The 15039-nt window shown below is 43.8% G+C and overlaps 1 protein-coding gene across 1 annotated transcript in view; it reads left to right on the forward strand.

Moving 5' to 3' along the window:
- The first annotated feature begins 1182 nt into the window (after window positions 1-1182).
- MTAP (methylthioadenosine phosphorylase) overlaps window positions 1183-15039 on the forward strand; it is a 35428-nt gene continuing 21571 nt past the window's right edge. The window contains exons 1-3 of the mRNA XM_076362662.1: window positions 1183-1226; window positions 5956-6042; window positions 14069-14127. Coding sequence (XP_076218777.1) covers window positions 1200-1226; window positions 5956-6042; window positions 14069-14127 — 173 coding nt within the window. The 5' untranslated portion in view covers window positions 1183-1199. The remainder of the gene's footprint in view (window positions 1227-5955; window positions 6043-14068; window positions 14128-15039) is intronic.

Below are 15039 nucleotides of genomic sequence, written 5' to 3' on the forward strand. Positions count from 1 at the left end.
CTGTTGACAAACTGAGGAATTTTGGGGGGAAGTCAAATAAACCACAGTATCTCCATGAATATGGTCGGTGGTCCAGCTGAAATATGGACCACCTGAAAGTTAGTTTTCAGAGGGACCGAGCCAATGCTTAGCATTTTTAGTACACGCTTACACATTTAAGCAGATAAATTATTTCTATTATAACACGACATTTGTGGAATACTGTTTTCTGGAACTGCAGCATAACTTAGAAAAGTATTTACATACCACCAGCTGCAGCATCGCTCCGTTTACATGCAGTCAGTGAAGACTCCCAGAGAGTCGCATGTAAACATGCGGATCAGAAGTATTAAAAAGAAAGCGGGATGGGTATCCTGGCTGCGATTTCAAGAGGTATTTAAACATAGCAGCATTCTCATTGACTTAATAAATGTACTTCCAAGATGAAAGCTTTTAAAAAAGTATTAAAACCATCACTGAGGATACATTTCAAGGATGTAGTAACATTTCAGGGCTTACAGACCAGATGGTAGCGATGTTTCAAAAGCACACTGGAGACGTTCTGATGAGGGCACTGGTGAAGTGTATGAACAGCATATTACTAGAAATACTCAGAAATAACGGGATGGCAATATCCACTTCTGGAGAGGAGATATCCTGGGAAAAAAAGGGAAAAAACAAAGCAGTTATGTCGTATGCTGTGACACAAAATCACGATAAACCAGATATTATTCCAAGGAGCTGTTCCGCATCGTATGCTCCTAATCGTTTCCTGAAGAGTTCCAGCAGCGTGGCTAGCGTTAGGCGAAACAGGTAGTATCGGCCTCACACCCGGAGACCGGTCTGTCAGGCCCGGGAAGCGGAGTCCTCGGGCGCCCCCCGGCCTCTCCCACTGGGGCCGCAGGCACAGACCCGCCGCGCCGCGGGGCTGCCGGGCCTCCCTGCGTCTCCTCGGGCCGGAGGTGTCAGGGGAGAGGCCCCCGGCGGCGCTGGCCGGCGCGGCCTCCCTTCAGCGCGGGCGGGCGCTGCCACCTAGCGAAGCGCGCGCGACGGCGGCAGCCCTCCCGCCGCCCGAGGCCCCGCCGGCCCCCGGTCTGCGGCGCCGGGGAGGGGGGGGGGCCCGGCGGGGGCGGGGCGGGGCCGGGCCACACGCGGCGCGCGGCCCCGGCGGGCTGGCCGGCTGCCAGCGGCCCCGCCCCGCCCCCGCCCTTCCCGCCAACATGGCCGCCGCCGCCGCGGCCGTAAAGGTAAGCGCGGATCCGCGCCGCCATGGGTTGGGAAGGAGGAGGCGGCGGTGGCAGCGGGAGGCGGCGCCCACCACCGCCCTCAACCCCTCCCCGCCTGTCGCCTCCCCCCCCCCCCCCCCTCCTCCACCCCCCCCGACTCCCGGGCCGGCTGCGGGCGTGCGGAGAGGGAGCCGGAGGGCGTGGGCCACGCCGCTGCCATCCTGGCGCTGCCTCCCGCCCGCCGTGTCCTTCCACGCTCCCTGCTCCTTTCCCGCCTGCCCTACGCCCCGCCGGGAGCGGGCCCGGGAGCACGGCGGCCCTCAGCGGTGCCCGGCGGGAGATGGGTCGCCATGGCGGGCGGCGCCGCGCCGAGTGCCCCCCCTAGGCCGCCGCCTGCCCGTCTGGGGCCTCTCCGCCGCTGGGCGGGCAGCCCCCGCACGGCGCTCCCGGCGCCACGGCGCTGCCGCAGGCGGCGGCCTTGCCCGCGTCTCCCGGCCGTGCCCCGGCGGCCGTCCCGGGCCGTCCCCGCTGGCTCTCCCGCGGCCGTCCCGGAAGAGGCGAATTTTTTTTTTTTTTTTTTTTTTTAAATGAAAGCCGGATGCCTCTGTTTCTCCGGGTTACCGACCCGGCTGCGGTGTGTGGGATTTGTCAGTGAGGGACCGGGGCGGGTTTGTAACTGTCGTTGGGTGCACAAATCCCGAAGCTGTAGCAGAAGTGAGCCGGTACAAAAGTTTCACCGAAAACTTGTCCGTCCCGTGTGTTTAAATAGTGGCTCCAAAACGTGACGGCCTGCATCAGGGATGATCAGGCCAATTAGGCTGAAACTCAGCGTTTGTGTTTGACCAAAATATGAATTAGTTTTCTAAGGTGAAGTAACTCTCCTAGTTGTTTTGGTGCATAGAAATCTGTTACAAGCTGTCTCTATTTTATAGAGATGGGTTTATTCTCTTAAGTGTAAATTGTATGCAGCTTGCTGTTTATCTCCTTTTAAGTGAAAGTCTTTTTCATGCCATCCTCCCCTCATTATCCCCAAAGTAGAAGAGAGGAATACAGATGTATTCATTGGTTGTTAGTTGTCACAAAGACTCGTAGCTGATCGTGACAATGCTTAACATGTACTAGTGTTTAAGACCCTCAGCTGGACAACTGTAGACTGTTACTGCACTGATAATTCGGTGTCATGTGCTTGAACCTATTCGAGGAGCTTCACCAAACAGCAGGTGAAGAAAGGCGTGCACTTAAGTGTGATCATTATTTGGACTCCCACAGAGAAATGCTTTTGATTTTGTAGTTACTGGTGTGATAACTTTTTGTTAGGTTTCACATTTGTTGCTCTCCATCCCAATGTTTGAGATGGACTATGCCATAGTAAAATAGTTCATTTCATTGCACTGCAATGCCATTTTACTTTAGATTTAATTCCAGATAACCTTAGCTACAGCCTCCATTAATTTTTACAGGTTATGTCCTTCATATCCCTTTGTAGGATGCAAAGTCTGGAATGGAGCATACAGTCTTGCATCTCTCCATTCTTGAGGTCACTCCTAGATGTGACTGTCTCTGCCTTTTGAGGAAAGGTGAGACTATTCTCCCTGAGTCAACTCTTCTCTGCCATTCCTTGCCTTCAATGCCTGGGCTGCTGGGTGGAAATAGACCTCAGCTCCCTTGGCAGGGTATTTCCCCACTGAGCCTAGAGCAGCTGCATTCCTTTTGATAATTCACTAGAAAGTCTGTAAAGCAGAATTTAATATAGAGTCAGATTTTTGGGTCTCCAGCCCCAAGATGCAGCTGATATTCCTGGAGATTATGTAAACTGGAGGAAAAATAATTCTTTTGCAGAGAGATAAAATTAATTTTAGGGTTGGTGCTGCCAGCTCTGAGTTGGCATTACATGGTTGGAGAAGCAGCTGCTTCAACAAATCTCTGCTGGCCTAACTTCCTGTAATAGAACTGTAGTAGCTCTCCTGTGAATTACAGTGAGCCCGGCGTTTCTCTAGCCAGTGTTGCCTAAGGTGGCTTGAAGGTTGACCAAACTGCTTCTAAGGTGTTTTGCAGGGAGTAAGAAGACAAAAGCAAATTCAAGGTAGTCTAGCTCTTCTTCCATGCTGTGGGTTCTCCACCTTGGGACCTGTGAATACTTTGCTAGCTCGCTGTGCTGCTGCCATTTCTGACAGCATGGCTGTTGGTGTGAAAGCCTGCTCTGGAACTGAAGTGTGCAGCACAAGCACATATTGATGCTGCTGCAGCGGCAGGAGTAGGGAGCCCAAGAGCAAATCTGAAAGCAACCTCATCAGGCCTGTCCTGCCATGAACGGGCTGAGCTCTGTGCTGCCACAGATTGGGTGTGCTGCTTTCTGGTACAGGAACAGTCTGTTAACAGTGCTGGATCTGTGTGTTTGTAAGGACCTTAAAGCATTGCAGTTCCAAAATAACTTTTATGTCATGTAGCTGTAGCTGGTATCTCCAGCATTGCACTGTTGTCCTCAGTCCCAACAACTTTCACTTTGCCAGACATAAAAATTCCCACAGATAAGCATTCCCTTTTGAATATTCTCAATCTTAAGTCATGCATGAACAATGTTAAAGATGGTCTTTTGCTGATTTTGAGTTTTATGATTGCTCCTGTTGCACACTTCTTACATGATTCTTAAGGCAAAAAATTGTTCATCCTAAAATTTATATAGTTTTCAGGATTTTCATGAGCAATCTAACAATCGGAACATTTGTGATAAATAAGCAACATGAGAACAGACCCATCAGTACTACTGCAAATAATCACCTAGGTCTTCCCTAATGCTTGAGTATATTCAGGGTTGGAGTTTGTGGATTTTTACTGGTATTTTCCTTTGTACTACTCCTCGTGCTCCACAGGGGGGTAGCAAAAGGAAATATGAGATCTGTTAAAACTACGTCAGTGTATCAGCATTTACACCATCTGATGTGGAAAGCTTTCTCAGAGAAATATTTTGTGTGTAATGAAGACCACAGGGTCTCTGCTTGTTGAAATGAAATGCTTGATGAGCCAACTAATATAGCCGTTGAACAAATGAGGTCCCTGTGAATGTGGAAGTTAAGAAAAAGCTAGAGTAAGAGGCAGTAGATGTGTGTTGTGGAAGGGGGTGTTGTACATTGAAGTCTTGATTTTTCTTTACTTGAGAAATTTTCTGTCTTTAAAAATAATGAAAAATGGTGGAACCATGCAGTAGTAAGTCATGGCAGAATGGTTCCCATGTTTTTTTTCCGTGATAAGCAACTCAGCCATGATATGAATTCTTCAGCTTAAAAGTGAGACAAACTTTGCAACAACTGGTTGCATTGAAGAAAAAAGAAACATGGGCATTTTCTCTGCCTGTGATAAGTGGTGACATTATTTTTAAATACCATTACTAAGCTTGAAGTTGTGAAGGGCCTGACAGTACCCATTCCATCCAAAGAGCTAGAAATGTTCTGAACTCAAGAAAAAACTTGACTTGATTGAAAATGGAATTATCCCTAGAAAGGCAAAGCCAAGATACTTTCCAATGAACTAGAAACAAGAAAATTCAGATGCATTTTTCTTTAGCTGGAGTATGAAATCACAGGTGAGTTTAGTCTCCGTGAGAATATATGTTTCAAATTACCTTTTTTTCTTTCCCCTTTTTTATAAAAGAACTAGAACAGATAAGCAATGAGCAAGAACAAGAAATCAGTGATTATTAAAGCATGACAGCTAGGTGGTAATTGTGAGTGACTTCATGCTTCTTCACTACAAGTTGTATCAAAACACAACATAGGACTTTTAGCCTGATTTCCTAAGGGAATAAAATATATTTTGTTTAACAGGCCCTTTGCTTTGCCCTCTCTTTTCCCTTTCCATTATCCTTTGAAACTGTTAGTCAATTTCATAAAAATTTGGGAAAAAAGTACTTGAAAAGGCTTCATAAAAAAAAAAGGAGGAGCAAGAGTCTGTTAAGTGTCTACTTAGGGAAAGGTTGTGAGTCAAATAAAACCTGACACCAGTGTGTCTACACAGGAGACAATTAGTGACCCAGCTGCAGGCAAAATTTGAATGAGCATACTTTCTTTGGTACGAGGCGACCTAATTGTAAATACGTGAAGAAATGCAGCAGTGCTCACAGCAGGTGAAATTGTCAGCAGATTCTTTTTATTTCACTTGTGAAGATGGTATTGAGCTGTCGCCCTTTTCAGAAGCTGTACAGAGACTACTTACAGACACAGGGAGGTTCTTAGATCTTGGCAGGTCAACAAAAAACCCTAATTTTTTGGAGAAAAAAAAGGTCTTCATTATTTTGTCTGTATAATGCTATATAGTAAGGCCTGGTATTCAGTATGGCAGTTATGTAGTGGACTGTTTTTCCCCATGGAAACAAGAAGCCTTTGTTATAATATGCTTTATACAGGTATTTCTCACTCATTAAAGGCATTCCCAAATAACACCCTTCATTTTTATATTGGGAATAAATGATGAATTGGCACATCTTTGTGTGTTTTCCATAGCTTTTTTAATTTGATATCTTTAAAGAGGAGAATCATAGTATAAGAAATTGGCAGGTTAAATACAGTTGTTTAAAATCAGTCATTTGAAATTTCTTTTCTGGGAAACTGTGCTGGGCATATTATGTTTTGTTGATCTGTAGTCTAGCTCTGTCTCAAGCAGAAAATACATTTTGTAGCTGCCTAGTTAGTTTTTCAGACATGCTGTTAAATGGAGTGTAATCTCAAGAAGCCTAATATGTACTTTTCTGTGTAAGATCGGAATTATTGGTGGAACTGGCCTGGATGATCCAGATATCTTAGAAGGAAGAACAGAAAAATATGTTGATACTCCTTATGGCAAGGTCTGTATAACGTATTTTTCTTATTACTGAGACTTTTTCTGTTTTTAAAGGTGTTTGTATGCTTTAAGAATTTTCAGACTGTTAAATGAATGCATAAAGGGGGTACTGTCACAAGACTGTTTCCTTTTAGTTGCTATGTATTGTGTGATTCTTAGTTCATAGAAACAAGGTGTTACAAAGATTATGTGCAAAGGAGACTATACCTCTTCTCATTTGTAGATTGGATGAATTTACAAACTCAGTCCTGAATTTGCATCAAGAGGGATAAACCCTCTCTTTCAAATTTGTGCTGTTGTGTGACCTGTAGTATATGTCAGATCACTCCAGGAACCTTTCTGAATTGCAGAAGACTGTCCTTTGAGGTATATGGGCCACCATTTTCCCTGTAATCACTGAATTATGTTTTGCATACCAATGTTCTCCTTACAGTCATGCTTATAACCACGTAATTTGAAACTGATTTGAAAATGAAGCTCTGAAACTGTTTTTGTGGCACAGGTATTCTTGACCAACTCTCCTTCACTTTGCTTCAGCCCTTTTCCTCAGTAAAAGGGAGTAGAGGCTAGGGGTGTTGCTCTATACGCAGTGCCGAGTGTGTTGTGAAGGACAATTCCTGCCCCAAAGCATTTATAGTAGGAACAGGCAAGACAAAGGATGAGAAGGAGTTTTATAGGCAGGAAATCAAGGAGGAGAGAGGTTCGAGTTGGCACAGAAAGTTCATAGAAGAACTGGATCTCAGATATTCTGTAATGTCATAAGATCAAGGGAGTCTGGGTGCTTTATAATTGCCATCAGAATTATGTCTTGCAAAATCTGCCAGTAAAATATCTGGCATGTGGTAGCAAGAGCCATTTTATGGGTAGAAGCTTGCCAGAAAGCTCAGCACTGTGGTGTATGATTGAAAATCTGAATCTGTGCCTCCATTCAGAATGGTTTAAGGGGGGAAGTAAGAGTGTAAAGAGCAAGCGGAGTTGTTGTGCCCACCATTCAAGAAGGGGAAGGAGAAAAAGATTAAGGGAGGAGAAAACATAATCAGAAAAACACATTTGACTTTTCCACTATTCTTCAAAATCTGTTAACAAACTGCAAGAGAATGAAGGGAACTTGCCTCCTCCATTTTCTGTACCCAGCTCTCCAAACAGTAGCCAGCATTGGTCTGAAGTAGAATCCACTGGCTAAACCAAACCAGCTGCCATTGTATTCCCTATTTTTTGAGAGTCATGGATGGTCACAGCATGGCTGTGTCTGGAGACTGCTCACAAAGCAAAAATAGCACTATGCTTGTAGCAGATATTAACTGAAGCCTTCATATCCAGGACAGATGAAACATTCTTCTCACTCACAGGGGTCTGTTCAGATCAGAGTTAAGGGCACAGTGGCAGCACAGCATTTGGAGGGCTGTTCTGTGACAGCACTGGGATGCAACAGGATTTGGGTGGTCCAAATTCTGCAGTGCAGTTAGTGGCCTATGGCAGGGTTTAGTATTACTGAGAAGAGTAGGAATACCTGCAGGATGGCTCCTGCACAAGGGAGTGGAAAAAGCTTCTTCAATCCTGCACCTTTGGTCAGTACGGAAGGCTTTTTTAATTTCATTTAGGAAGCAGCTTAGCTACTGTCTTTTTTCTGTGTTCTTCACAGAATGCAACATGATTAGGGGAAAATAAATCTTGGTTGCCTGTTGTGGTTTGTGAGAAACCTTGATCAATGGACTGGCTGTGTCTGAGCTTGTGTATGCATTTAGCATAGGCTCAACTTAAAGAAAAAGCTTGTGAATATTCTGTCTCTGTGTACAGGGGGGGCTTGGGGGAGTGTAACTGAGATGTCATGGTAGGAACCCAAGTGTGGATTCTAGATACTGTGGTGAGCTGAACTGGGACTGTTAAGCTGACCAGGATGGAAAACCGCAACTTCGTGGGGCTTCTGTCTCTGTGAAAGGGAGCACAGCCAAACGGCGAGCTTTCGTCCTTACCCCTCCTGGCCTGTTCCTCTTCTCTCTGCCTGTAGATCTGAACTCCTAAGAACTCAGGCCATCGGTCTGATGGTTGTTTCATGTAGATTCACTCCTGCATAGAATCGCATTAACTTCAGTGTTTGAATGCAGTTTTCATCCTCATGGAGCAACTGGTGGATCAGCCTTAGTGTAAGATGTGCAGGGCTTAGACCACAAGATACAGTGGCATAAAGTGCATTGAGTCGGTCAAGTTCTGCTTCAGCTGAAGCAGAAACAAACCTCACAAATTTAATTGGTATCATTAGATGGATCAATGTTTGCTTATTTTTCTGCTGAGACTTTTTAGCGTTCAGGAAGGAGGTGTTACACAGCCTACCTCTCTCATTTTAGAACAACAGAGATGAGAGGAACAGCTATTGCTGAATGCAAAAGGGCAAATGAGAACCTTTTTTTTTTTTTTTAAGTGTGCTTGGAAAAATTTAGAAGTTTGTGGTTTATGTTAGTATTTTTTTCTAAAGGTGTGTCTTGATTGTTACTGAAATAAAACCAAATTGGGATTTTTCTGCCAAAAAGATGCTTTTTCTTAGAGCTGTGACATCAATGGAGGAGAATCTGCCTGAAATTTAAGAGGTGAAGGGCTTAATCTAAATAAACTGTTCAGAACTTTGTGGTCTTTTAAGTGCTGAGAGAATCAGAGATGCAATATCCAGCCTATTTAGTTCAAGCAAAAGCAGGAAGAATGAAAATGAATGTCTGAATGCCAGAAGGAAAATGCAAGACATAGTTAAAAAAGTGTATCTCCATTTCATTCTATACTGTAAAAATGCAAAGTGTACAATTCTACGTTCCTTAAATTTTTGTTTTTAAGTCTTAAGTTTCTTGGGAAGGACATAGCCAAAAGATTTTTAACTGAAAACCTTTCTGGTGGTGGTGTTCCTTGGCACCTTTGACATTTGACAACAGCAAAATAGATTTTTTTTAACGCTGTTTCTTTACTTTTAGAAGCACAATAATAGCTTACATTTTTTTCATATAGAGTCCTTGAATTGTCTTCTGCTTCAGCCTTCACAAATCATAAGAATCATTTAATAAATAAACTTATATCATTGGGGAATGTGGGGATATTTTTTTCAGGTGTAATACGGAGAAGTTTAAAGGAAGCTAGTATGAGAATTTTTGCAATTCGCTATATCAGCATTGGTCCTCCCATGATCTTTCAAGTTACATTAGTAATACTAGTGAAAATGCAGTACATCAGTTTTTTAAAAAATAAATATGCTTACAGCTGTTAATACTCCAGCCTTCTTTTTTCCCTTGTCCATTTCCACCATTTTTATTGCATCAAAAATTTGGTATTTGTGGTGAGTTGACCCTGGTTGGACGCCAGGTGCCCACCAAGCCGCTCTATCACTCCCCCTTCTCAACTGGACAGGGGAGAGAAAATATAACGAAAGGCTTGTGGGTCAAAATAAGGACAGGGAGATCACTAACCAATTACCGTCACGGGCAAAACAGACTCGACCTGGGGAAATTAGTTTAATTTATTACCAATAAAAACAGAGTAGGATAATAAGAAATAAAACCAAATCTTAAAAACACCTTCCCCCGACCCCTCCCTTCTTCCCAGGCTTAACTTCACTCCCGATTTTCTCTACCTTCTCCCCCCGAGCAGCGCAGGGGGATGGGGAATGGGGGTTGCTCATCAATGTGTGTTGTTCATCACACATTGTCTCTGCCGCTCCTTCCTCCTCAGGGGGAGGACTCCTCACACTCTTCCCCTGCTCCAGCGTGGGGTCCCTCCCACAGGAGACAGTCCTCCATTAACTTCTCCGATGTGGCTCCTTCCCACAGCCTGCAGTTCTTCACGAACTGCTCCAGCGTGGGTCCCTTCACGGGGTACAGTTCTTCAGGAACAGACTGCTCCAGCACGGGTCCCCCATGGGGTCACAAGTCCTGCCAGCAAACCTGCTCCAGCATGGGCTCCTCTCTCCACGGGTCCACAAGTCCTGACAGGAGCCTACTCCAGCATGGGCTTCCCACAGGGTCACAGCCTTCTTCAGGTGCATCCACCTGCTCCGGTGTGGGGTCCTCCACGGGCTGCAGGTTGATATCTGCTCCACGGTGGACCTTCATGGGCTGCAGGGGGGCGGCCGGCCTCACCACGGGCTGCAGGGGAATCTCTGCTCCTGGAACACCTTCTCCCCCTCCTTCTTCACTGGTGTCTGTAGAGTTGTTTCTCTCGCATATTCTCACTCCTCTCTCTGGCTGCAATTGTGCTGTTTTGGGTTTTTTTCCCCCTTCTTAAATATGTTATCCCAGAGGCGCTACCACTGTCGTTGATGGGCTCAACCTTGGCCAGCGGCGGGTCCATCTTGGAGCTGTCTGTCTGTCAGACATGGGGGGGAAGCTTCTAGCAGCTTCTCACAGAAGCCACCCCTGTAGCCACGCCTGCTGCCAAAACCTTGCCACACAAACCCAATACAGTATTCTCTGGAAAATACCCTAAAATCTTTTGGCATTCCATCTCCAGATATGGAAAATATTGTTCTCTTACAGGATAAGAAAATTGCTTTCCACAGCATTTGTCTTCATCATTGAATTTTGAAGCTACTAATAAAACTTTGTTCAGAATATACTTTCAGTTAGATTGTTTTGCTTTCTGAATGACAAAACTTGATTCTGAATCACCTTTCCCCAAATGGGCAAAATATCTTCCTGTTCTAGAAAATTACTTTAGGTGCCCCCTTCTTTTTTTGGTCATAGGTGTATCTGGCAAATCAAAGTTCATTTCCACCTTGCAAATGAGCTTTGATTGCTTGCATCAGGAAAATCAGACCATGTGACATAACACTTAAGCTCTTCTTCTGCCTCCCCAAAACGATGTACATCGTTTGGTTCCTAAACTAGATCACAGGTTAAATGAAGGCTTGGGGAACCGATGAGATACTTTTCCATCTCAAGTTTTCCTCAGATTTTTATTTGGCTTGTTCATTCTATTTTCTGTTCCAGCTTGCTTTTGAGGTGAGACGAAGGAAAAAATTAATTCTGTAAGCAGCACATGAACAATACTTCATGCATATTTATGTTGCAGACAAAGGGGATTTATTTCAATTGCTTGTTAACTGTCATAATTTAAGGTTAACTTAAATTGCAAAGCCCAGGGTTCTTTGCTTCCTTTTCTGTTTTGCAACACTGAGTAATATATATCTGACTTGGATTTTGTGGAAGGGGGAAGTAGTTAAATACATGTATGAATTATTAATGTTTGAGAACTTTTTATTGGACCTTTCAATCCTGCTTTAAAAATACTGTATTACAGCTTTAAATTCAGATTGTTCCATTGGAAGTTTTTATTATTTTATCAGCATTTCAAAGCTGATACAGCTGAGATAGTGGTAGAGAAGTACAGCACTGGAAAGAACTTGTGGGAGAAAGAGAGCGGAACGGAAGCATACACTAGCTCTGTTAAGTGGTTAACACATAGTTTGAAATTTCTGTATGTTTCACTTCCTTGTAAATTTACACACAGGGATTTATCCTTGTTTCCTCTCTTTTAATGACCCATGATGCAGTATCTGCAAATTATTTTCTTAAACTGTCAGTTCATCATTTAGCAGCACATTTTTTATTCCAAATCTTTCTTTTTTTCTGCCAAGTTTCTGGCAATCCTGTGCAAGATCGGTATTCAGACAGTCACCTGGAAGATGCCCTGAATGTGTTCTGTGGAAAGCTGTATAAAGATGACAACTAGTCCTGTTACACGGCCACCCTGAAGCCTTGTGACTAGGATGGCGGCAGATAGAGAAGGAAACCCTGGCTGCTGCAACTAGATTTTGAAGCCTGTTGGATTTCAAAGCTGTTGCGTTCTTGCTGCATCAGCAGTGTATGCCAAAATTCAGTGGAGTTCTGTGGTGGGGATGAATATCAAATAGCAGTTAAATTGCACCTTTCTACCCCAAATCTTTTGGAAATTGATATAAACTTTAATCTATTGCTTGCAATAAACTTGAATCTGTCACTTGTAAAGCAAAGGGTCCAGTCTTCAACTTACTGATCGTTACTTTTCATTTTGACAGGAGGCAAGGAATTTCGGCTGAAGTCCTCTTTAGTTTTTAAGAGTATTTTTGTATCCTGCTGTGAGCTAAGGCGCATGTTGATTACTTCACACAGCAAATGTGTGCTCTCAAAACAAAACAAAACAAACCCCCCCAAAAAACCCCAAATGCTAATTACTATGACCTGTCATTGTTGTGGAATGTTGCAACGTCAAAATGCCTTGGCAGCTAGACAGAAAGGTTCTCGCTCTGTGTGAAATTTCACTTTTAAAGCCAAGTCTGGTTCAGAAGAGTGTGTGTAAAGTAAGGTAAATAGATTAAACATTTAAATGTCAATAAGTTAATATTAAATGGGGACTTTTAAAAAGAAGGCAGAATACACTACAGTTCTAAAAATAAATATTCTGGAACATTCCCTTCATTAAAAAAAAAATCTGTGTCTGGCAGAATTTAAACCTAGGTGATTGAGTAAATTATGGTGCTTTGAAGAGATTTCATATTAAAAATGGCCAAAAAGAGCTGTGCAATAGGGAGTAGAAAGTGGTGGTTTTATCAGAAATTAGTATCTCTAAAATGCAGCTATGTGGGACTCACATATTACTTTATTCCTTACTTTATTCCAGATCTCTGCAACTTTTCATGTGTGTAATAGAATTAACAGCTGTAAAACTAAATGATAATTGAAATCATACAGCTAGCATTAAAATACAAATAAAATTACATGAAGTAGCAAGCAACAGAACATTTCTAAATGCAAGTATGTGAGTCCTTCCAGACACTTCAAACTTGTGATTAGTAAATAAGTCATAATTTTGTTAATAGCTATTTCAGCTTTAAATCCCGGGGCATGGAAGGAGAGACTGCCACAGAGTGGCTTCCAGCTTATTTACAGTTTCTTCCACAGTGCGATGAAAAGAGTGAAATGCATGCGGTTCTGAATTGGACAGGAGAAGCAGCACATCCAACTGCACCGCTGTTCAGCACAAATGCAGTTTAGCATCTAATTAAACAAAGGCCTTACATTTTTTAACAAAAAGGGAAGCTAGAAGCATTGTGTATTTCAGCTCCCTGATGAATATAGCCCAGGAGCAGAACACAGCCCACAGAGCAGTTAATTTGTTGTAGTGGCGGTTGATGAGTTGGGGGCTGCCCCGCATGGGCAGTATGGCCATCTCCAAGGCAGGGCACGTGTCCCAGCTGGGCAGTTAAAAACACAATGCTCTAGCTTCCTGGCTGGTTGGTTAGTCAGGAGGAATGCCTGTTCTCGTATAGCTGTGAGAGGAGAGCGCATGCTCTCTCCTGGTCCCTGGGCTGACCAAATACAACACTACTTCTGCCACTAGTGTACCAGAAGTTCTCTGTCATATCACAGTTCACTCCCCAAAACTGGGACTCCCAGCAGCAGGGAAGAGGGATTTTATCGGGAAGCTGGGGGGGGGGGGGGGCCGGGGCGTGAAGGGTGGGTTGGAGGAGTCTAGAACATGAGTGTGAGGTAGGGGGCCATGGTAGAACGGGGGCAGAGAAGAGAATGGGGAGTGTTATGGAAAGGGACAGATTAAATGTGATTTCTGTTGGCAGGGGCTTTTAGTAGGGAATGGCACCTGTTTAGCAAAAAGCAACCAAAGTTTACAGGAGAGAGTGAGATATGCTAACCAATTTAAAGGCAACATGTACATGCTGCTTTTTTCATGTTTGTGTAGCACTGTTTGAAATACTGTTTCAAAGTATTTTAAATTATTACTGTTTCAAACTCTAAAGTAAGGAGTTGCAATATTAATGTTAGTATGAACACAGAAAAATTGTCATAATCCTTCTGGTGTCACGTTTGATCTTCCTGTTCCAGGCTGTTTTACTAATCTGCCATATCAAATTACAGGCTTATTCTGAGCTGAAGAAAATGTGAGACTACAGTGGTAACCAGTATTTCCTTTCATAACTATCCTGCTTATTTTTAAGTAGTGGTTAAGGTTTCCAATGTGATTGTCAGGCTGTAACGCATTCTTACTTGCTTGTTTTGCAGCCATCAGATGCTTTGATATTGGGAAAGATAAAAAATGTGGACTGCGTGCTGTTGGCAAGGTAAATGAGCATTTTAAGGGGTTTTATATTATGTGTTTTAAAGTTTTCTCAAAAGTTTTTTCTTTTTACATTAGGTGAACTGAATTTTTACTCTGACTTCATCTTGCTCTGTGTGGTTGCTAGCAAAGTTCAGCAGAAGTCTGTTTTTTTACCTGAATGAATATGATGCTGCAGGGACTGAGAGTATTAAAAATACCGTATAGGTTAGGAAAGAGAAATCCAGTGGGGGGTGCTGCCCTAGTAAGAACGGTAACCTGCAAGGTTGCCTGCTCTGGTGGTAGGTAGGTGGTGCCTGATAGCCTCAGTAATCTGTCTGCTCCCTGTGTTTGCAGATTTCCTTTGTGCAACTGGGAAATTGCCTGTTTCCAGATGAACTGTATCTCTGGTACCACTGCAGACTCTTCCAAATCATTCCCTTTGATTATTGAGTCCTCTGGCTGTTATCTTTATTGCTTAGGAGGCTGCATCCCATGTAGTTCTTCCTCCCTGGGTCATTTTTATTCAGACATCTCTTACCATACTCAGAAGAGACTCTGGAAGCAGGCTCTACCGATGAGTGCATGGAAACATCACACTGATGTAACAGTGGATATCTAGGACCAATGTGCTACTAGATTAAACATAAGAATACTAACACTTCTCAGCATCTGAACGACATGGGCAGAGCCAGGTGCTGATAACAGGGTCCATCAGCAGTCCCAGAGAAGTCGAGGTGATGAATCAAGTCCAGTATCCATCCAGGGAGTCCAGGCAGGAGCAGTAGGAGATGGGGCCAGGCACAGGGTTGGAGACAAGGCTGCAGCGTGTGTCCAAAGTCCATCCAGAAAACAGGTCTGGAGACAAACTACAGCATAGGTCTGAAGGCCATCCAGGAGACAGGGCTGGGGACAGGCACACCTGTGACATAGCTCA

Source organism: Aptenodytes patagonicus, chromosome Z, assembly GCF_965638725.1.
Source record: "Aptenodytes patagonicus chromosome Z, bAptPat1.pri.cur, whole genome shotgun sequence".
Lineage (NCBI taxonomy): Eukaryota > Metazoa > Chordata > Aves > Sphenisciformes > Spheniscidae > Aptenodytes > Aptenodytes patagonicus.